This window comes from Chanodichthys erythropterus, chromosome 24 (genome assembly GCF_024489055.1).
Source record: "Chanodichthys erythropterus isolate Z2021 chromosome 24, ASM2448905v1, whole genome shotgun sequence".
Classification (NCBI taxonomy): Eukaryota; Metazoa; Chordata; class Actinopteri; order Cypriniformes; family Xenocyprididae; genus Chanodichthys; species Chanodichthys erythropterus.
The window spans coordinates 6012584-6037243 of record NC_090244.1 but is presented as its reverse complement, the minus strand read 5'-3'; the positions used below and the strand labels follow the sequence as shown (position 1 = coordinate 6037243).

The 24660-nt window shown below is 39.4% G+C and overlaps 1 protein-coding gene across 6 annotated transcripts; it reads left to right on the top strand.

Moving 5' to 3' along the window:
- Window positions 1–1622: 1622 nt before the first annotated feature.
- On the top strand, window positions 1623–24587 carry tubgcp6 (tubulin gamma complex component 6). Of its 6 annotated transcripts, none has more exons than XM_067379024.1 (25): window positions 1623–1859; window positions 2121–2902; window positions 2983–3146; window positions 5932–6148; window positions 6261–6422; window positions 6506–6627; window positions 6706–6769; window positions 6924–7033; window positions 9486–9577; window positions 9745–9884; window positions 10427–10576; window positions 10885–10966; window positions 13859–13947; window positions 14020–14135; window positions 14659–14797; window positions 15991–16077; window positions 16160–18731; window positions 18961–19116; window positions 19212–19380; window positions 20281–20422; window positions 21116–21310; window positions 21397–21529; window positions 21730–21943; window positions 23178–23371; window positions 24358–24587. In XM_067379024.1, exons 2-25 carry the CDS (start codon window positions 2156–2158, stop codon window positions 24447–24449), a joined length of 6348 nt encoding a protein of 2115 aa, XP_067235125.1. In that variant the 5' UTR covers window positions 1623–1859; window positions 2121–2155; the 3' UTR covers window positions 24450–24587. The 6 variants fall into 6 exon arrangements, with proteins under 6 accessions (XP_067235125.1, XP_067235124.1, XP_067235126.1 ...); XM_067379023.1 differs by having other exon boundaries at window positions 1623–1964; XM_067379025.1 differs by having other exon boundaries at window positions 1623–2008.
- The last annotated feature ends 73 nt before the right edge of the window (window positions 24588–24660 follow it).

The following is a 24660-nucleotide window of genomic DNA, read 5'->3' as shown; positions in this document are numbered from 1 at the left end:
GTGCTTGGTCACAAACAGCTGTAGCTTGTGGACGTGTTCAAAGCATCAGCATATCTCACAGGATCCAGAGGGAGAGTTTGAACCTGAATGGGGTTGTTGTTCCTCGCGTTCAGGGACATCTTCCCCTACTCTGGCTTGTTAGAAAGTTCACTTCTTGCTCTGTTTTCCCTTCGGGCGAATGCCTGCTTTCACCTCATCTGCTGACAGGAGAAAAATGCATCTGCATGTAAATGTAAAAGTTAAAGGTGCAGTATGTAATAATTCTGTCCGCTAGAGGTCGCTAGAAGCCTATTCAAAACAAAGGCGTAGCTTGATGACTCCAAGTTTGAGCGCGGAATCTTGGGACATGTGGTCTTCACCTCAACGGCTGGTGGAAAAGAATAGGGATTGGACTCAGGAACAAATCATGTTCATGGATGCGATTATTAACATACTGTAGTGTGAAGCAGAGCAGGAGCGAATGTTGTGGAGCTGAACGAGAAGCACGAGCAGCAGGACTTTTATTATGACACAGACGCCGGCCCTGCTTCTACTTTTCCAGTCATGAGTATGAGGTAACGCAGCTCTGTTTATCATATTAGATATATTTGAGAGTGTTGAAAATTATGTTATAACGTTACTCTGTGCGTTCTGTGAGAAACTGTTACACACTGCTATAAGATTTTAGAATATCATATTAAATGCTGGATGGCTCGTGTTGATAAATGGCATGCAATTAATTTTAAAACGTACTGTATGATGGAGAAAAAAGACTAAACTTGTTGAGCTATATAACAACAATTAGTTTTCTGTCTATAAATATATCAAAACAGTTGTTCCCTTGTCTATTAAAATGTGTAATATATTAAAGCGTCTTGGTGTTTCCATGGTTTCTACATGGAAACCGGGGGTGCAGGTATGACGCAATTGACAGGCGACTCCTCACACGTCCCGGAGCCTTGGTTAAAATTGCAATTTTCTCACGATTTACAAATAGTTGGAAACATTTATGATATTGTAAGTACTGAAGTGAACAAAATATATAACACTGGCCTAGTGGTTTTTGGATATTTTACTGAAAAAATATTACATATCGTTAGGCATAGCATAATTGCTTAAGTCATTTTTTGGCTAAATTGTGACATCTGCCTTTGAAATATGATCTGGGCAATTATGCTATGAGGGCTAACGATATTGCACCTTTAATTTGGTATTTAAAACTGTATTATTATGAATACAAAGATTCATAAATAACAAACGACTTGTTGCCTATGGGGTGAATCAAAAATTTAGTGTACTCAGAGTTTTATGTACTAACAGGCCACATCTGGACTGGAGCCATTTTGAAGGAATGTTGTTTGATGAGAAATAAAATATTAATAAGTAAGAAAATGTATATCAAATATAGAAAAGAAAACTTGGTATGAATATAAATATACATTTATGGATTAAAAAACAAATGCATGATTATTTGCTGTGACGCCGCTAGCGGACGCTCTATCCGGAAATGTGTGCGTCAGGGCATATAAAGATTGATCCAATGAAATTACCGAGAGGGCGCCCACATGTCTGTGGCTTAGCCAATGAATGTACATCTCTCTTCCGTTTCATCCAATGAGAGTGCAGAGAAGGCGGGACTTATGTGTGTAGCGCGGCGGTTAAGGAAATCTAGCTCGTGCGCTTATGCGCATCAAATGCTTCTTTTATATTACCAATAATATTTATTCACTAATGCGGAATAAACATTTGCACCTCGGACTGCTTAAACTCTCGTTCCAACGTGAGTAAATGATCTCAGACACGTATATATGAGCATGCTGGCGTTTGTTTACAGCCTTCGGTATGAAATACGTCGAATACAGTGTGTTTATCTGCTAGCTGTGAGTCTAATAAACCTTAATTCTTCATATGTAAGAACATATTATACTAGTTTGATGTGGCTTTTGGGTTTGGATCATGTATGCTTCATTCACTGAATCAGAAAGGTATGACTAATATTACAAAAGATGATAATAATAATAATAAGCAGGTATTAAGACACTTTACCATTTAAAACAAAATAAATAAAAGACATGATCATATATTTTAAGAACTGTGTATATTTTTGTATGAATTCCATAAATGTAGTTTGTTTTGTGCAGGTCTCGCTGCGTCATGATCGCGCGCTCTCGCTGAGATGTCCGGTTGCCACGGCAACAGCATCACGGGGCTGCTGGGTGCGCTCTGCGACTGCAGCATCTCCGGGTTGTCATGGAAACGTCGCGCTCTGGGCTCAGCTTCGCGGGAGTCAGCGCGTCGGACCCTGCGCAAGCGTGCGTACGGGGCGCTGCTTGCGGGACTCTTCCAGGACGGGTTGCCCAAACCGCCACCGAACGCCCTGGCGAACACACCTGCCCATAATAAAATACTGATGATCTCCTTTGACCTGCGCGTGTCCGGCCGCGATGAGGAGGCGGAGAGATTGGAGGAGCTCCTGGTTCAGCTACGGGACGGGGCGGGACTGTCTGAACTGGATTCCGTCCTGGAACTCCTAGTGCAGCTGGCCGGATCCGTGGCTCCGCCTCCTCTGTCTTTCAGTCGCGACTACATGCGGCGGGAGCGTCCCGTGCAGCGCAGACCCCCGTTGGGCGGGTACCTGAGCCAGGACATGCAGCGGTTGGAGGAGAGGGCGTGGTCTTTGATCTGTGGGGAGGAGTGGGGCGTGTTCGGGGGCATCTGCAGGACCGTGAGCATCATGGACGCTCCGCCGGGCACCGGGCTGCTCGGACTGGGGCGCAGGCCGGATGTCGAGGAGAAGTTTGAGAGAGAGACCCGACTGTCACTGTTTGGTGCCCTTCAGCACTCCAGAACCGCAGATATGGACATCCGACTGGACCTGCCGCCCGTTCCCAGTAACGCAGACATTACTGGACTCAGCATACGGGTGAAGATACTATCCATTCTTCTTCATTATATATTTTAGTCTTGTCCTCCCTGTTGTCTTATATGCTGTTGTTTCTGCAGGTTCCTGCAGGTTTGGATCAGTCTGATGACGAAGGCTTCCAGTCTTCCTCTAATCTGACTCCAGATTCCCAATCCGAGCCGAGTCCCAGCCCTGAATTTGACGTATGGGAGGCCCTTCGGACGTTCGTTCCCGGCAGACGGCGCTGTTGGGAGAACATTGGCTGGTGAGAGAGAGAGAGTCGAGCTGTAAACATCTGCTCTGACTGACAGTGGTTTGATTCCATTACGATTCTTTTCAAATCTGCACCACAACAATTGAAAAGACTGGTGCAGATATGACATCACTTTATAGGCCAAAACGTGGAAGCAAGTTTGCATAATAGCATTTCCGGATCCATCGTCCCATCGTTTTTTTTAATTGGGTTTATGGTTAAATGGCTGAAATAAGGTCTGTGGTGAACTTTGAAGGCTAATTGGCAGTTAGCATCACACTAGGTGCGTCCCAATTCGTGAACTATGACGTTTTTAAGTATAGTGCAAGTAGTGCGTTCACACTGAAAATTCCAAAAAGAAAAAGTGCACTTTAAATACCTGGATGATGCACTAAATTAACGGAAAAAATGTGGAATGTTGGACAATATCCACTTAGATTATTCTGCGTGTTTAAGAGGTGTGTTATGAGCATGTCACGTTATGAGAGCAGAATCACGACTACTTCAGAATGTAAAAGGTCTAACCTAGCACAAAAGGAGCTACCAGTGATGTAAGTTAACACTGATTGGTCGAACACACACGAAATTCCACGAAATTAAAAAGCCGTGTACACAGCCTGTGTATTTAATCCATGAGCTAACTCTACAACAGTGATAGGTGGACCTCTGAACCTCATCCGAAGGAGAAAATCCAGGGCGAATTTGAGCAGACCAAGAGAAACATGATTATGTATTTCTGCTCAGCTAGCGACATTGGGCGTCAACCACACGGCAAAAGCTAATACTTTTTTCATATACTGTCTACTTTCTTTGTATAACAGTTTTATCTAATAACATATTAAACAGGATTGTTAAACAGATCGTAAACTAATGAAGACGGAGATTGTGAGCACTGTGCTCGGGCTCTGTCTGAACTGTTCTCAGCGCCGTCAAAATAAAAGTAACAACAACAAGCGCAGTTTACTTCACTTCAGGCCCTAGGGGAACATTAGTTCTCGGGGATCCACACTGGTGGCAAAAGCCACTATTATTATACCAAGCATATGTTGATTTTTATTATTATTATTTAAAGAAGAAACCAAACCAATATATAGTTGACATTTGAGGTTTACTTGATATACAGTACGGTCCAAAAGTTTGGAACCACTAAGATTTTTAATGTTTTTAAAAGAAGTTTCGTCTGCTCAAGGCTACATTTATTTAATTATATTTAATTATATTTATATTTAATTCTATTTGAATATATTTCACAAAGTAATTTATTCCTGTGATGGCAAAGCTGAATTTTCAGCATCATTACTCCAGACTTCAGTGTCACATGATCCTTCAGAAATCATTCTAATATGCTGATCTGCTGCTCAAGAAACATTTATGATTATTTTCAATGTTGAAAACAGTTGTGTACTTTTTTTTCCAGGATTATTTGATGAATAGAAAGTTCAAAAGAACAGTGTTTATCTGAAATCTAATCTTTTGTAACATTATAAATGTCTTTACTGCCACTTTTGATTGATTTAATGCATCCTTGCTGAATAAAAGTATTCATTTCTTTAATTTCTTTTCAAAAAAATAAAAATAAAAATTCTTACTGACCCCAAACTTTTGAACGGTAGTGTATAATGCTACAGAAGCTTTGTATTTCAGATAAATGCTGTTCTTTTGAACTTTCTATTCATCAAGGAATCCTGAAAAAAAAAGTATTCATCAAGGAAACCTGAAAAAAAAAGTACACAACTGTTTTCAACATTGAAAATAATCATAAATGTTTCTTGAGCAGCAAATCAGCATATTACAATGATTTCTGAAGGATCATGTGACACTGAAGACTGGAGTAACGATGCTGAAAATTCAGCTTTGCATCACAGGAATAAATTACTTTGTCAAATATATTTAAATAGTACACAGTTATTTTAAATTGTAATAATATTTCACAATATTACTGTTTTTTACTGTATTTTTAATTAAATAAATGTAGCTTTGGTGAGCAGACGAAACTTCTTTTAAAAACATTAAAAATCTTAGTGGTTCCAAACTTTTGGACTGTACTATATATATATATAATTAAACCTCATATGTTTCTTGTGGTCATTGCTGTAAGGTTGCTGTCATTGCAATGTCTCCATTTTCTGCAAAGATGTTGAAAATGTATTGTCCATTTCAGACAGCTGGTAAAACTGCCAGACCGGTGCATGTAGTGAAGAAAATTTAGTTCCAAATAGGGCTGGGCAACAAACTCAAACTCCTTTTCTCTTAAATCGAAATCCTCCAACATTTCTCTTTAAAAATGATCGTTTTAAACTTCTAATTCGTGACCGGTGTTTTGTTTTGCTCTATCCTCTGCACTTCCGTGTTCATCATTACGTAATGCATCGGGTCAGAGGTCACTCTTCCTCTGCAAATCGATGTGTACAGCTAGTTATTATAGTCAATAAAGTTTTCAATATGGAAATTTTCCTTATAAAAACTTTTATTAACCCCTTGGATCTGTATGGATTACTTTTATGATGGATGGATGCACTTTTTTTCAAAATGTGGCCTCCCTTCACTATCATTATAAAGCTTGGAAAAGCTGGGATATTTTTAAATATATCTCTGATTGTGTTCATCTGAAAGATAACAGGTGTCATATACACCTAGGATGGCTTGAGGGTGAGTAAATCATGGGATAATTTTCATTTTTGGGAGAACTATCCATTTAATGAATACCACAATCAATGCATTGCAATGCACCCCTGCCGACTAGTTTAAAAGAAGTAGTTTGTTCACATTTGTCATCGTTTTTCTTTCTCTCCTTCAGTCCACCGGGTCAGAAGGAACCCCCGTACCTGACAGAGGCCGGCAGAGAGGCGTTTGATCAGCTGTACCGGCTGTGGGAAGGAGAAATGAGGAACATTCTGTCCACACAGACACCATCACCGCTCCTGCCACTGCCGCTGGACTGCCAGAGTCAGCTGGTCAAAGACGTGCTCAATGTGCTGATCGGGGTCTCCTCCGCCACGTTTCCTCTCAACGAGGTAGCTGAATTCAGTATACTTTTGTATGTATTGTACATTTTAAAAATCATATCTAATTTTATTAATAATGCATTTCTCCTGACTTCCTCTTACGCTTCATTCTCCACTCAAGGCTAGTGTGCAGTTTGATGTTCGCCCGGATATATGTGTGTCCGGGACATCGCCTGAGAGTGTGTCTCGGCTGCTGTGTGAGCTGGCGCAGTACGGCACACACTATCTGCGTCTCAGCCGCTTCGCCCTGAGCAGCGGGAGTCAGAAGGGACTCGTCTTCCAGGTGACGCATACTGTCATTTCTTACAGGTCTTTAGTTTTTTTTCCCCATAACAGCATGTGAGACAGATTGTGTGTGTGTCTCAGGCCTTCACCGGTGGGCTGCGGCGTTACCTGCATTACTACAGAGCGTGTGTGCTGAGCACACCGGCCTCTCTGAGTCTACTAATTATCGCCTGTCATTTCCGCAAACTGGGACGTCAGCTCAGGTAAATCTTCCCTTCCCTCACACACACAAAAAAAAAAAAGTAAAATCAGTTTCAGCAGATGTTACTCATGTTTATCAGGTATCTGTCAGAACTGTGTTGTGTGGATGGAATCGCCGGTGTGGGACGAGCAACATTCCCCATGGTAAGAATCACTCTCGTCGCACACTTCACATACTTCTGTCAGACACAGTAGCTTTGAGTTCGAGTTGTTTTCAGCTCAGAAGTGTTGTAGACAGGTGGGTGTTGCAGGTCTGCGTTGCTGTGTGTGTAATTGGCAGTGTGATGTCTGTGTTTAGGGTGTTAAACTGCTGTCATGTCTGTATAATGAAGCTCAGAGTAACTGCAGTAATGAGAATCATCCGGTGCTGCTGTCGCTGCTGAAGAGCAGCTGTGAGCCGTACACGAGGTGAGAAACTCATCTCCTCTATCGCTCTTTACTTATTTATCTATTATTCAACTCGAGAAGGTCACTTAAGAGCAGAGTGGTTTTTGACACACTATATTTTTCCAAGTGACTGATTGTGATTCGTGAAATGGTTTCTGTAGCGTCTGGCTGCCATTAAATGCACAATAGAGGTTCTCTGCTGTTATTTTTCTTGTGCAACATGAACGTAGAAATCTCATGTTGCTCTTTCCCATACAATCACATAAAGGCCATGTCTGTCAAGCTCCAAAAACAACAAAAAACCCATAACTTGACCCATAATCTTGCCCTTTGCCGAAGCACAGAAATCATATTTATGTACTACATAATTATGTGCTGTTGCTCAAACAGTAGAGCATGGCGCTAACAACTCCAAGGTCATGAGTTTGATTTCCAGGGAATGCATGATTTGAAAAACTATACTTTGAATGCAATGCAAGTCATTTTGGATAAAGTTACCTGCAAAATGCATAAATGCAAATCTAAATGTTTAATGCAGGAAAAAAAAACTTTTTTATATAGTTGTATAGTTTGTAGTAAAATGTATAGGGTTAGTCTATATTGTGGTTTCATATAAAAACATGGTTTGTAAGAAAAAAAAGTAGTTGTCTCTGGTATGTTCTTATTTAAATAGTTAAAGGTACACTATGTAACTTTTGGCCCTCTAGTGTTTAAAAAAACAAAACTGCATGCTTTTTTGAGGAAGAACATTATTTTGGTTGTGCTTTGGCTCTGTGTGACTGTGCGGATGAATATGTTTCTTTCTCATAACTAAAAAAACCCTAATGTCCTTCCAAACTAGGGCTGCACAACGATTAATCGCGATTAATCGTTTGCAAAATAAAAGTCTGTGTTTACGTAATAAATGTGTGTTCTGTGTATAATATAAAATGTATAAATACACACACATACATGTATAAATTTAAGAAATATATGCATGTATAAATAAATATATATATTTAAATATATTAATATAAATATAAATATTTTATATATAAATATACAATTTTTCTTATATGTATGTGTGTGTATTTATATATACATAATTATTTACACAGAACACACATTTATTACGTAAACACAGACTTTTATTTTGCAAACGATTAATCGCGATTAATCGTTGTGCAGCCCTATTCCAAACCTGTAAGACCTTCATTTCATCAACACAAATTAAGATATTTTTGATGAAATCCGAGAGCTCTCTGACTCGTCCATAGACAGCAATTGAATTACCACTTTCAAGGTCCAGAAAGGTACTAAAGCCATCATTAAAATAGTCAACGTGGTCAACCTTAATTTTATGAAGCGACAAGAATACTTTTGTGCGCAAAAACAAAACAATAGTAACAACTTTATCTAATGAATTCGTCTCCTCCCTGTCATTCTCCTACGTTGTTTACATTCAGCACTTCCAGGTTCTACGTCAGAACACTGACTCATTCAAAAATGAATCACATGATTTACCAAAGACTATAGATTAACATAAGACGCATCACTCACATTGTTTTGAATGGGAGAAAGTGCAATGCGCAATATGGCGGAATAAGTCCCGCCTTCTAAATAAGAGCCAATCAGCAATTGGTGAAGTCATCGCGTCAATGCAGCAGCCGTTAAAAGCTCCGGTTCCTGTAGAAACAGTCAGACGTGCACTTAAGGACTGTGCATGCGCATTAGGTTGAAAAATGCAGTTTTTTGTCATGATTCAAGCATTTAGAAACAAAATTTATGATACAGTTGTTGTCAGATTTCATTGGTGATTTCAAATATGAAATTTAATCGAAAGCTTGGCGAATTTGATGTTTCCCCATTCAAAGAGATAGGAGCTGCACTTGGATGCCCAAGAGGCGTTTCTAAGATTTACTCACCATCAAGCCATTTGAAGTGTATATGACTATCTTCTTTCAAACAAACACAATAGGAGATATATTTTTAAAATATCCAAGCTTTATAATGGTAGTAACGGGGGGACCGGATTTTGAAGCCAAAAAAATGCATCCATCCATCATAAATATAATCCAGACGGCTCCAGGGTGTTAATAAAGGCCTTCTGAAGTAAAGTGATGGGTTTTTGAAAGAAAAATATCCATATTTAAAACTTTATTAACTATTTTAAATGATGAGGATATTTTTAAATATATCTCAGATTGTGTTCGTCTGAAAGAACATACACACCTAGGATGACTTGAGGCTGAGTAAACCATGGGATGATTTTCATTTTGGGGTGAACTATCCCTTTAAATGCCCTAATTGAACTAAGGCCTAATCCTGACTTAGTCTAAGCCCTGTCTGTTAAACAGACTTACCATAGTGAATCAGGGTAAGACAAAAACATGTTTTGGAAGAAGGATTATTGATGATTGACTAATAACTAATATAATTTTGAACAAAAATGGTTACATAGTGTACCTTCTTAACTAAATGTGTGGGTGTGTAGGTTTGTTTCAGACTGGGTGTACAGTGGCGTCTTCCGTGACGTTTATAAAGAGTTCATGATTGAGGTCAATGAGGATTATCTGTCCTACAGAGGTGAGTTTCTCAATCTCACGCTTTAATAAATCCATTCATTTTCTGCTGCATTATTAGATTAAATATAAAACCCTGATGGTGTGCAGTTACATCAGTGATAACAGTCTTAAAATCAATATGTCATCTATGCTAAAAAAAAAAAAATGAATGAATCTCTGTTTCCTCAGATAAGAACTTTTGGACGCAGGGATACACTCTCATTTCGCGGGATGCAGAGGACTGTGTGCCGGTCTTCCTCAAACACATCGCCAACGACGTTTATGTCTGCGGGAAAACAATCAATCTTTTGAAAATCTGCTGCCCACAGGTGTCCCACTTCACTTCATAATGATTTATGTACACTACTGTTCAAAAGTTTGGGGTCGGGAAGATTTTCTAATGTATTTATTTGATCTAAAATACAGTAAAAATAGTAATATTGTGAATTATTATTATTATAATTATTATAATTATTATTAATATTACAATTTAAAACAACTGTTTTCTATTTGAATATATGTTAATGTAATTTATTTCTGTGATGCAAAGCTGAATTTTCAGCATCATCACTCCAGTCTTCAGTGTCACATGATCCTTCAGAAATCATTCTAATATGCTGATTTGCTGCTCAAAAAAACAATTATTATTATCTGTGTTGGAAACAGTTGTGCTGCTTCATATATATATATATATTGATATTTCAGGATTCTTTGATGAAGAAATGTATTTGAAATATACATCTTTTGTAACATTATAAAAGTCTTTACTGTCACGTCTAATCAATTTAATGCATCCTTACTGAATAAAAATACATTTTACTCGAAAGGAACTTTGGAAGGTCCGATCTAACTTCATCTGTTCGTTAAACAGCACTACATCTTCTGGTCGGATGTACCGGTGCCCAGGATCGCTGTGACGTTTTCCCTGCAGGAAGTTGAGGAGATTGAGAGAGACTGCGCCGTGTACCGAGGGCGAATGGAGACGATCGCTAGGCACAGCGCCATCAGCAGGGAAGAGCAGGTACTGCACCTGTCATGATGCTGATTTGTGGAGATATTTTTGGTGATGTTGCTATATAGTAAAGTAATTATGAGGTTTTCAGAATAGCTCATCCAGGTTAAGTGTTTATATGTCTCACTAAATTTAGAGACACAGTAACTGTGTAGTGCCTGTACTGTTGTCATGGCAACAGATGAGATTTTAAAATCTGGTCCATTAACCCAGTTTCATCAGGACAATGTGACCTGGGCTAAAATCTGCTTCATTGTTTTGCGTTGAAGTCTGTCTTCCTTTATTTTCCCCTCTCTCTATAACTTATTTTTCGTCAGGCCATGCGGACTGAACAGGCCCGACAGGAGCTCATTAACCAGGTCAGAGAGACAGCAGCCAAGACCCTGGAGAGAATCAGAGGTCAGAAATCTGTCCCTTCAAAACCCAAGCACGCACACACATGCACCTGATGCTGTTAGCAGCTTCTGTCTGGGTAAAATTAGTCTTGCGTAGCCAGACTTGACTTTCATCATAGGCCCTGTCCCAAATAGCAGCCTTCTGAATTATAAATTGAGAAATGGGACGCCCTAAGGGCCAGGAAGTTCATGTTGAGTGAGCCATTTGGGAGAGAATCGGTTTCTGCTTATTCTGACCAAAAGCTTTGTGTTTAGTTTAAAGGGTTGGTTCACCCAAAAATAAAAGTTATCCCATGATTTACTCCCCCTCAAGCCATCCTAGGTGTATATGACTATCCTTTTTCAGACAAACACAATCGGAGATATATTTAAAAATATGCTTACTTTTACAAGCTTTATAATGGTAGTGAAGGGGGGGCAGATTTTGAAGCCAATTCATCCATCCATTATAAAAAATAAATAAATAATCCATACAGCTCCAGGGGGTTAATAGAGGCATTCTGAAGAGAAGCGAGGGTGTTTTTGTGAGAAAAATTTCTTTATTAAATATAATACTTAGGGGCCAGTTGTTAAAAAGTAATCTTGTCAGATTTCAGCTATCGGATTGGATTACATCTTGAAAATGGGTTGTTCAAAAGAAAAAAGGATTCTGAAATCAGATTAGATCACAAAATCCGATCTTGGTTTTGATCTGGATAAAATCATCAGTTTGTGTTGTTCAAAACGTTTTAGTAAGATTTGGATACTTTTGATCCAAAAAACCTGTATTATACTGATCCCATCAGAAGGGTGGATTTCAGGAACAAAAATTGAATACAATGTAACTTTAAAACTGGTCAAAAAATACAACATTTTTATCATGTAATATACATACACATTTTTTTATTTTGCTCTTGAATTAGTTTAACTGTTGAAGTAATAAATTAGTAAATATTAGCCTTTTGGTAACCTACTGTAAAGTAAAAAAAAAATAGATTTTTGTGCCATAAAATAATCCCCAAACGGCTGTAAATATCAAACAAAAATATTATATTATATTATATTATATTATATTATATTATATTATATTATATTATATTATATTATATTATATTATATTATATTATATTATATTATATTATGTGTTTTTTCTCACTGTTTGTAAGCTACATTGGCACAGTCATAAAAGATGAACCAGTCAGAAGCATTTAAATGTTTTGGGATTTTTTCCTAGCTCACGTTCTTTCTATCACCATGTCCCTTTAGGGACTCCAGAGAGCACTAGTAATCTAGATTTGGTAATATGAAAAAGCGATCTGGGCCCGGTTTTTCCACTAGGATTTTGGATAACGGATTGGATCAAATCTTGAAAATGTGTTTTTCAAAAGAAAAAACATAATCAGATTAGATCACGTTATCCAATCTTGGTTTTGACCCAAACCTTTAGTTTGGATTTTTCAGAACTTTTTTGTAGGATTTGGATCATTATCCTGATCCCAACAGGGGGTAGGATTTCAAGGTGGATTCCAGGAGGAAAATGTAGTAAAACTTTAAAACTAGTCAAAAAATACAACATTTTTATCATGTAATATACATACACATTTTTATCTTGCTCTTGATTAGTTTAACTGTTAAAGTAATAAATTAAATGCAGACATTAGTCTACATTAGCCTTTCGGTAACCTACTCTAAAGTAAAAAGAAATTTTGGTGCCATAAAATAATCCCTAAAATATCCGACAAAAATATATTTAATTCAAAACCCATATTCTTTCTATCAACATGTCCCTTTAGGGCCTCCGTAGAGCACTGGAAATCCAGATTTGGTGATCCTGAAAAATTCCTATCCAGATCAGATTGATCCAATCCGATGTTGCTGGCTCCAAAAAAAGGATTACTAAATCCGGATCAATTTTATCCGGATTAAACCTTTTGAAAAACCGGGCTCTGGAGATCTGGATCAGGGTGATCCAATCCAATTTTGCTTAAAAAAAAAAAAAAAACAGCACAAAAGTACGATGGATTACCTGATCATGGATAGCAAAACATTGGATTTCCAAATCTAGATAATTCTGATCCAGATTAAACTTTGTGAACAACTGGCCCTAGCTTCCGGCAGACATCCGTACGCATTGATTTGTGGTGGAAGAGTAACCTCTGACCCAATGCATTAGGTAATGACGAACACGGAAGCTCAGAGGATAGAGCAAATCAAAACACCGGTCACAAACTAGAAGTCTAAAATGATCATTTTTAAAGAAAAATGTCGGAGGATTTCGATATAAGAGAAGAGGAGCTTGAGGTTATTGCACAGCCCTATTTGTTTGAACCACGAGAGACGTCTAAGATTACGATACTCCAACATCCTGTGTCATACATCTCATCAGGGGGTTACTCATTTGGCATAAGTCAACTTGCGCAATGTGTGTACGGTCGTCCGCCGGAAGCTAGTTATGTGAAGTTATGTGAAGTGCTATTTTGTAAAGTTTTCGCTCTGCTTCAAAAGGCCTTTATTAACCAAATATATTTGGAAGATTGTTTGTAACCAAGCAGATATCGCCCCCCATTGACTGCCATATTAGGAAAAAAATACTGTGGTAGTCAAGATCTGCTTGGTTACAAACAATCTTTCAAATATCAACAAAATTAACAAAATTCATACTGGTTTGGGACAACTTGAGTGGGAATAAATGAGGACAGAATTTTCATTATTGGCCTTTAACAAAAACTAATGATACTAAAATAACACTGATTTGTATAATAAATAGTGTTTTTTATGTGAGGAGGACAGTTGTTCTCCTCGTGGAGGTCAAGTATTAATTATCAGGGCGCCCAGTGAGAGGGAGTTCCTCCCCACAGAGGCAGATGAATGGAGTTTACAGCTGACGTCCTGCTGTTTTCACTCTCGCCCCCTGCAGGCCGCCAGGTGTCGCAGCGTCTGGCGGAGGAGGCCCAGAAGAGAGAGCGATTTAAAGAGATGAAACAGCAGCTGGAGCTCGACCAGGAGGTGAGGAGCATATTAATAACCAGTCAGTAAAACCATCTTCAGCGGCTCTAACTTGTGTGGATGTGGTTTCAGTGGCGTAGTGCTGCAAGACGGAAGGAGCAGGATGATGATTTCAGCTACGCTCGGGAGCTCAGAGACCGAGAGCAGAGGCTGCAGGCCCTCGAGGAGCAGCTGGAGCGCCGGGCACGGTGGGCGGCATACAGTAAAACTCAGGAAAAAGAACGATTGAGGCTGAGGCTGTAGAGCACGGCAGTGTCTGCCCACAGGAAGTTTATTTCCCATTCATATACTCCACAGGCATTTGAGAAAATTATTCGGTAAAGCATTATGTGCCATGAACCAAAACAGCTCTCAGATGAATCATATCATTAGAATATTGGATTCAGTCCAAAGAAAAAAGACAAAGGTACAAGATTGTGTACTCTTTTATGTACTCATCCCATAAAGCACTGCAAATTACTGAAATCAATGATAAAATATAAAACTATTGACTAAATGCAAGTTATTATAGGTATACTTTTTTTTTTTAATGTTTATTGCAAAACGGTCAACTGTAAGTGCAACTTGATAAACACGTACAAATATATAAATACAACTTGATGGTCATTTCATTTGCAATGCATCATTTTTGCACTGTTGCAATTTTCAATCAAAGGCATTTAGTATCAAGGAAATTGAGAATTAAATTATATATTTTCTGTGTGTGTTCAGGATGGATCTGATCGCTCAGTACGGTCAGTTATCAGAAGCCGCTGCTAGAAGAGAGCTCAGAGCCATGTGGAAGGTGCAGAGGATGAAACTCGACGAGCGCAGAGTGAACTTCCTGCAACAAGAACAACAGAACGTACAGGTCTGATATCATTCTTCATAATTTTTATTGTAGAGTTTGGGTCATTTAGATTTTTTTTTTTGGAACCTGTTTATTATTTTGCTCCATTATTGCAGTGGTTTTCATTTGCAATATTAAAATATTATTATTATTATTATTAATATTTTTATTAATTTTATTAAAAATGTTTATATTTTTTATTTTGCTTTTGTAATAATGTTACTTATATAATTAATATTATGTTCATATTATTGACATATTATAATTGACATTATTTACGTTATTGTTATTTATAATTTTATCCATTTTCAATAAATTATTTTACTAAAATATATTTATAAATATTTAATTTATTTTTTAATTACTTTTCTTTTTTGCATTTTTAATAGAGAACATTTAGTACCTGTTCAGTAATGCGATAGTGATATTATTATTTGTAATTTTCAATAAATTATTTTGCTAAAATGTATTTATAAATATTTAATTTATTTTTTAATTACTTTTTTCTCTTTTTTTACATTTTTAATAGAGAATTTTTAGTACCCGTTTAGTAATGCAATAGTGATATTATTATTCTTTGTAATTTTATCAGTTATTAGTAACTTATTTTACTAAAAATTTATATTTTATAAATATATAATACATTATTTTTACAAACAATTTTACTAAAAATTTATATTTTTTGCATGTGTAATAATGTTATTTATATTATATTAGTAGTAGTAGTAGTAATTTTATCCTATTTTCAATAAATTATTTTACTATTATTTTTTGTCATTTTATCAGTAATTGGTAAATTATTTTAATAACAAATTATATTTATAAATATAAAATACTTATTTTTTTTTTTTTAAGAAAATAATACAAATAATTTATTAATTTGCAATTATACTGTATCTAGAAATGATGCAACTATAATCTAACACAAACTTTTGTTGGTGTCATGTAAAAGTCTGCAGTTCTCAGCTATGATTCAAAATTGCTTTATTGGCATGACTGTAAATAATACAATATTGCCAAAAATATGGACTAGCTATGGACCATCCTTTCTAAGTTCCTTAAACTTTTAACCGTCTTGTAGTTGTACTTGCATTAGTAATCATACGTCCAGCAGTTAGCAAAGGGTATATGTTCGTATTTGCCATTAAAGTACTGTTTTAAAGTGATAGATGGGGGGAAATCTTTATCTCTGAGGTGTTCTGATTTATGTTCAGGCTCTTCTGGAGAAGTTTCCCTTAGGTCTGGAGGTCCCCCATCCGGAAACACCCCACAAACAACAGCCGGCACAGCTACACGCTGAGGTCTGTGTGCTGTTCTTTACATTTACACATCTATAGCATCATAAATTTTGCCTACACTGGTGTAATTGTTTTCATTTTACAGCAGAATTGTAGTGAACAGCAAACAGCAGATCCTCCTATCCCAGAATCCTCTGCTCCTCCCTGCTCTCCTGCCAATGATGTAACTCATGCTCTCATATCAGAGGAAATCGACATTGCTGACTTCCTCCCCAAGCCTCCACGCATCCCTGACAGTGGTGCCCTGACCCAGGCCCTCCGCGACATTGGTTCTGACCTGTTGCAGTTTCCTCAAAAGCCACACCCAACAAATTCCCACATACGTCTTGGACAAAATGTTTCAGAAGTATTAGAGTCAGTCCCTGTGCCTAGTCAATATGGACAAGCATCCAAGTCCAGCTTCCTATTGGGTCAGTTTACTCCAGAGGTGTCAGAAGGTCAGCCGAAGGCTAGTGTTCATGAACACCCTTCACAGAGATCAGTGCAGCTGGGAGACTCCACTGCCTCGGGGCGGAACAAGGGTCTGATCCGCTCTGAGTCAAACACCCCTGCACAAACCACTCAAGAGGTAACATGTGAGGCACAGATCGGTAGCCAGAGTACAGAAAAACAACCAACTGGAGAAGAGACAGGAATAGAGCCCTCGGCGGCCAGCACAGGTTCAGAGCCAAAGCAAGCCACCCAGGAGCCAACAGAGAAAGCCAAGTCCTGTGAGAGTGTCAGCCAGCCCTCTCACTGTTCTCAGCCAGAGGAAGAACAATCTGTGTCTCCTCTCATAAGCTTCCATGAGTCAGAGTCTGATACTCATATGAGAAATAACAGCCGTGATCCTGATCCAGCACTGATCTCTTTCCTGCCCTCCTCTGATGTCCGTGGCCACGCCTCTGATGCCCATATTAGGGTTGGCGTACATGTTTCTGAGGTAGCCACTCCTCTTCTAACCCCTAATATGCATGGCCACGCCTCTGATGCCCATATAAGGGTTGGCGAACATGTTTCTGAAGTAACTGTTCCTTTTCCAACCCCTAACATCCATGGCCACGCCTCTGATGCCCATATAAGGGTTGGCGAACATGTTTCTGAAGTAACTGTTCCTTTTCCAACCCCTAACATCCATGGCCACGCCTCTGATGCCCATATAAGGGTTGGCGAACATGTTTCTGAAGTAACTGCTCCTTTTCCAACCCCTAACATCCATGGCCACGCCTCTGACGCCCATATAAGGGTTGGCGAACATATTTCTGAAGTAACGGCTCCTTTTCCAACCCCTAACATCCATGGCCACGCCTCTGACGCCCATATAAGGGTTGGCGAACATATTTCTGAAGTAACGGCTCCTTTTCCAACCCCTAACATCCATGGCCACGCCTCTGATGCCCATATAAGGGTTGGAGAACATGTTTCTGAAGTAACTGCTCCTTTTCCAACCCCTAACATCCATGGCCACGCCTCTGACACCCATATAAGGGTTAGTGAACATATTTCTGAGGTAACAGCTCCTTTTCCAACCCCTAACATCCATGGCCACGCCTCTGACACCCATATAAGGGTTGGTGATCATGTTTCCGAGTTGACCACTCCTCTTCTAACCCCTAATATGCATGGCCACACCTCTGACGCCCATATAAGGGTCAGTGAACATGTTTCTGATGTAACCACTTCTTTTCCAACACTTAACATCCATGGCCACGCCTCTGATGCCCATATAAGGGTTGGCGAACATGTTTCTGAAGTAACCACTTCTCTTCCAACACCTAACATCCATGGCCACGCCTCTGATGCCCATATAAGGGTTGGCGAACATGTTTCTGAGGTAACCACTTCTCTTCCAACCCCTAACATCCATGGCCACGCCTCTGATGCCCATATAAGGGTTGGCGAACATGTTTCTGAAGTAACTGCTCCTTTTCCAACCCCTAGCATCCATGGCCACGCCTCTGACGCCCATATAAGGGTTGGTGAACATGTTTCTGAAGTAACTGCTCCTTTTCCAACCCCTAACATCCATGGCCACGCCTCTGACGCCCATATAAGGGTTGGTGAACACATTTCTGAGGTAAATACTCATATCCCTGTCGCTAATATTCATGGGCACGCCTCTGACGCCCATATAAGGGTTGGTGAACACATTTCTGAGGTAAATACTCATATCCCTGTCGCTAATATTCATGGGCACGCCTCTGACGCCCATATAAAGGTGGGTGAGTTTGTGTCAGATGTCACCTCCTCTCGCCCACTTTTGAGCAAGTTTGGTCACTCTTCTGACAGCACTCTTAAAGTGGGTTGTGTGATGCCAGACGCCGCCCCTTCATCCACCCCTCTGCCTGGCAGCGCTTTCGGACATGCGTCTGACTCTGTGCTAACATTAGGGTGTGTTGTATCAGGCATAGACCCTCAACGCTCTCCATTGCCTGGAAGTGAGTACGGACATTCCTCACAGTCTACATTGGGTATTGGGTGTGTGGTCAGGGGGATTGAGACCATTCGGCCCAGCTCTCTTTACAGCGGAGCCCGTGCACATACATCAGACTCTGCTCTGGGCATGGGTTGCGTGGTTGGTGGGGTGGTGCCAGGGAGTTTGTACGGTGACAGGCTTCCAACCATATTTAACCGAGCATCAGGAGACACAGAGAAACCAGCTGACACAGACACCCAGGGTGAGAACGCAACTGTACAAATGTTTAGCACCCTTAAATGTAACTGCCGTTTTCATTAGAAGTGATATTTTACTCAAATATCACAATATCTCTCATTTTATCATAGGTACAGATTCCTAATTTTAAGAATTAATTATTTTATGTTTTTGTTGATGTCTGTTGGTCATACACAAAGTGAATTGACTGTGGTTGATGATTTCTTATTTGTATTTAATATGTTGTAATGCAGCGCCCCCTAGTGAGCTGTTCTCCCTGGATGAGGGACTGACTGCCTGGGCTCTGGGACTAGGATTGTCCCCTAAAAAGAGTCCAGAGGATCGCTATCTTCTCAGCCTGGCCTCACAGTACCAAGTCGAGCAGTACCAGGACTCATACAGCCTGATGAGTGAGTACCAGAGCAGCTGACTTCATCCTGAACCACTAAAGCTTTCTTTCTTTATATCAGAAACAGAGAGGTTTGTTTTGTCCTTCCTGCTCTAGCTGCATCTCCAGAATCTGAGCTGCTGCTGCAGGTCACACGGGGTCCGAACGGCCTTCCTGTCGACCCCTCCCTGCACCGGGCCACCGATGCCACTGCTGTTCAGCTCAGCGAGATGATGCCACTTCCTGTTCTCATGAAACACTCTGTTACAACTCCACTGATTACACAGTATGTAAACTAGAGCTGGGTTCAAATATTGATTTTCTAATTAACAATCACGATCTTTATTTGAACTATCCAATTTAGCCTAGTTATTGATTGGAATCAGTCTATGAATTACTGACATATTCATCAGAAAAAGTTACTGAACTGCTGTTTTACTCACTGACTAGATGTTTATATGGCAATTTTAATATATACACACTTTCTCTCTCTCACACACACGTGTATATATTAGTGTTGTCAAAACTACTGACTTTGAGTCGATACGGAAATTTAAAAAATGTGGCGCTGTTGAGCGATTCGTAAACACGTCTGATTGGCCATTGTGTTCAAGCACTCAACAGATATGTCTGTGCTTTCAAATGCTCCCATGTGTTGATCATTGTAGCCAATCACAGACATATCTGTTGAGCGCTTGAACACATTGGCCAATCAGAAGTGTTTACAAATCTACTCAACGCTCAAAGTGTCATATTTTTAAACATTTCAGTATTAACTTGGTATCAAAGTCGGTACTTTTGACAGCACTGATCTATCTATCTATCTATCTATCTATCTATCTATCTATCTATCTATCTATCTATCTATCTATCTATCTATCTATCTCTGGAAATAGGGAGGGATTTAGGGGAAGTAAAAGCATATCATTTTAAAAAATAACATAAATAAATACCTCACTTGTCAAATTGACATAAATTTGCATATTAAAAACTTGAATTCATATTTATACATGTAGTTGTGTAAAAATAAATAAATTTGATAAATCAGGCATTTATGTACTTTGGCCTCTTTACATTGTAACTAAAAAAAAATTCAGAATTGAGACAATATTGAGCCCTGATGCACAAATCCCTGTACACTAAAGGACCAAATTTGTACATTTGAAACTCTCTCTCTTTCTCTCAGTGTGTCCATGGTAAATAAGGCCGTAGTGGATTATTTTTTCGTGGAGTTGGGCGTGGAGAAGCATTTCGAGACTCTCAGGCATTTCCTGTTAATGGAGGATGGAGAGTTTGCCCTCTCTCTCAGCGATCAGCTCTTCGAGAAGGTCTCGACACAGTTTCATCTTCTGATGTGAAGAGCTTGATAAAGGGGTCCTATTATGCATTTTTACATTTTCAACTTTCTTTAGTGTGTAATGGTGCTGTTTGAGCATGAAAAAGCTCTGCAAAATTACAAAGCACAAAGTCCCTCCAGCGGGAGTTATTCTCTATATCAGTGCACACTGATTCTGAACTCCCGGAAACGCTTTGATTGTAGTCTTGAGTTTCTAGGAAACAATATTCCTTATTTAAATAATTTCCACCCAGGTCATATGCAAATAAAGGGGCGAGGCCTGGTTGAGTTGTATTCAGTGTGTTGAAACACGTGGTTATGGTAAGGGGCGTGACATTCCTCAAACACGCTCAAAACAGTTGACCAATCACAACACACTCGTCCAGCCGACCAATCAGAGCACATTGCGATTTTCAGAAGGAGGGGCTTCATAGACCAGAACTAAACAGCATTACTGACAGACTGGGAAGAGAGGTGCTGCAATAATATCAATATGTGAAAAATAATGTGTTTTTTGAAAATTCAAGCATGAAAATCTATTCTAGTAGAGCCTGAGACTTTGAAAAAGGGTATAATAGGTCCCCTTTACACACAATTAGATTTAAAAGTGAATTAAACATTCAGTATAAAGAGGTCATGTGACATGCGTGTTCAAAATGCATATTATTGTTCATTGTGTGTTCAGCTGGGCAGTGGTCAGACCCCTGGTGAGCTGCTGACCCCACTGGTGTTGAACTCCATTCTGAATAAGGCGTTACAGTACAGCGTTCACGGGGACAGCGAGCTGGCGGCTCACTTCACGTTTGCGCTGCGATACCTCCCTGAGATCTTCCACCCTCACGCTCCAGACTCGCTGAACTGTCTCGAGCTCCGATACAAGGTCAGAGACGCTCACTGTCTGCATGTAATCCAAAGTTTCTGAAGAGCTAGACATTTTTTTTTCATGATCCTTCTCTGGTTCTGTAGGTGGACTGGCCAGTGAATATCGTCATCACGGACAGCTGTCTGAATAAATACAACAGACTCTTCTCCTTCCTGCTGCAGCTCAAACACATGGTGTGGTCTCTCCGAGACGTCTGGTTTCACCTCAAGAGAACTGGTGAGATTTCTTCCCCGCTTTCTTTCGCTGTTCACCCAGTAAATATATAAAACTCTTCACACAAGTACTTATGTCTTCCATCCGATTCAGTCTTCGGTTCTCATTTGAAAAAACTGCTGCTATTTAAATCTGTCAGAATGGGTCTGTAAGGCTTTTGTTCCAAAACCCCAAAAATAATATTTTCTTCTCCTCTGTCTTAGCTCTGGTAAAAGGTGCCGGTCGCTCCATCCAGTTCCATCAGCTGCAGCTCTACAGACACGAGATGCAGCACTTTGTGAAGGTGATCCAGGGCTACATCGCTAACCAGATCCTTCAGGTGTCCTGGAGCGAGTTCACACACAAACTGAGCAGTGCCCACGACCTGGACGCCATTCACCGCACGCACGCCGAATACCTCAACAGAGCCATCTTCAGGTGAGGTCTCGTGTCCCACTCAAGCATGACATATTCATTGTTTAAAGGCGACCTATAATGCCCCTTTTTATGTAATATAAGTCTCTGGTGTCTCCAGAATGTGTCTGTGAAGTTTCAGCTCAAAATACCCCACAGATCATTTATTATAGCTTGTCAAATTTGCCCCTATTTGGGTGTGAGCAAAAACACACCACTTTCCAGAAGAGGGCGGAGCTTTAACAGCTCGTGCTTCGGTTGCTCAACAACAACAAAGCTGGAGAATCTCACGCAGCCAAAATGAGGATTGTCAGTAATATGTTCAGCCTTACATTGTTCAAACCGGAGTCGACACTGATGGAGAGACTCAGGAAGAAGTTACAACTTTTAGGATGTTTCTGAATGGTTAGTGGATAAATTTATGTAGTTGCTGTGGAGTTGATTTAGCATGTGCCGTCATGTTAATCTTTTGTGCAAATCCAGTGTTGAATTGACCCTCGTTTGTGAAGCAGTCCGGCGTAAAATGACGGCAATAACACTACAACAACTCCTCTTCTCTAAAGCAGCCCAACATGACCTCACCCCCTTTGTTGCGTGTTCCCAGGGCAGAGTTTATGTATAATTTAGGGTTAGTGATGTCACTAACCCGGGAAAAAGCTCATTGGTTTATGTAAAAGAAAATATCTCCCTTTGCATTGAACTTTGAGCGTTGTCGCTGTTTGAGCACTAACAACATCTGCGAAGTTACATTACACACTAACTAAAGTTAAAAAAGTGAAATCATAATCAACCACCCCTTTAAAGCAGAACTAAGTAACTTTTTTTACATTCATAAATAGTTTTCTAAGTCCTTACGATGGTTAATTGACTTGTAGTGGTGTGTTTGAGGCGAGCACTAACCCCATCTGACACGTCTACGCCAGAAAAGAGCACTTGCAACTTGAGCTGCACCGACCCAAAACAATCTCGCCTCATGTTCACGCGAGAAATGCTTTACGGTAATTCAAAAACAATGTATATATTATGACTTTATAAGACAATTCCGAAAATTACCCACCTCCATTGAGATTTCTTGTACTGTATTTGCAAAACTACTGCGCTGGTGAGCTTTGTAGTCGTTGTAGTCCAGAGCTGCGCTTGGAGTTTTTATGACAGTGTGATTCACTGAAGGAACCTGTAGGGGGAGCTTCACAAATCTTACTGAGTTCCGCTTTAATATATCTGGCGAAGGGATTTATCATCCATAATTGTTTCCCAGGGGTTTGCTGACGGAGAAAGCCGCCCCCGTCATGAACATCATCCACAGCATCTTCAGCCTGATCCTGAAGTTCCGCGGGCAGCTGATCGCGCAGCCGTGGGAGCTCCAGCAGGGGGAGCCGGTGCATCCCAGTTTCATCGCCATGCAGCAGTCCTACAACACCTTCAAGTACTACTCCCGCTTCCTGTTCAAAGGTGAGCTGCTGCTACAGGTGTAAACACTGAGATCAGAGGTCTGTGACGGGGCCGATAAGATAGTGTGTGCTTTCATTGTGCCTTTAGTCATTAGAACAATGCCTGAGATAGAGCTGAAAACAACTACTCCTCAATATGATCAGTATTTGCTCTGAAATGCCTTAAAATGGCATTTAAAATAATCAGACAAATGATGGGAGGAGCATTTGGACAGGACAGCAATTGTTTATCAAGTAGATTTAAAAAAAAAAAAATAGTGCAGGTTATTTTTTTAATGAATGCTAGATATTTGTCCCGTGTATATATAACACTTAATACTGTAAAAGTGGAAACACTTAATTTATAATTTGCAATACTTAGGAAATATACATGACAGTTATAAATGCATCTACTTTTTTTAAAAAAAGGCATGCGGTGCTAGACATGATTGATTAATCATGTTGAGCTCATCCATACTGAAGACCATCTCACTCAATTAATCAGATGTGTTGAATCTATTGGCATCTTTTTTGCTGAAAATTAAACCACCAATCCCACAAAAATATCTCTTTATTATTGCTGTCATATGCATCGTTTGTGAGACAATGAGATGTCGTAAAACTAACCAGATGGTGCAGTCTTTAGAAAATTAAACTGGCTAAAAAAATACTGTATTATTGCCAGCAAAGTCATCACAAATACAGCTGGTTCTTGAGCAGAGCTGCATACAAGCCAAATTCTCCAGCAGGACATTCAGATGTGTAATAAAACAGCAATATTGCTCTTTATATGGTTCATATCATACACTTTTGTAGCATTTTATCTTTCCTTAAATGTCAGCCAGGATAATTAGAGTAACTTTTACATGATAATATTGCTCACTAGTGAAAAGTTTTAATGTAGTGTGAATATTTATGATTTTTGTAAGAGAAGAAATCTTATTTTTTTTTTCAATGGATGTTTGTTCCTTTTAACCTGAGTGAAATAACTGAGTTTGTTTTCTTCAGTGGTGACCAAACTGGTGGATAAAGGCTATCAACCCCATCTGGAGGACTTCCTGTTGCGGATCAACCTCAATAACTACTACAAAGACTCTTGATTGTCGTGTGTGTGTGAATGAGTCCGCTGGACCTCCTGCTTCAGTGTTTGTCAGGATATATGGTGTGTTTATCACCAAACATTTCCTGTTGTGCAGTGATGCTTTTATCCACAAAAGCTGAATGATGTGATATGTAAAATAAAGTATTTAATTTTCAGATTGCTTCTTCATGACTCTTAACGTAAGTTAGAAATGGTCTTTATTAAAGAGT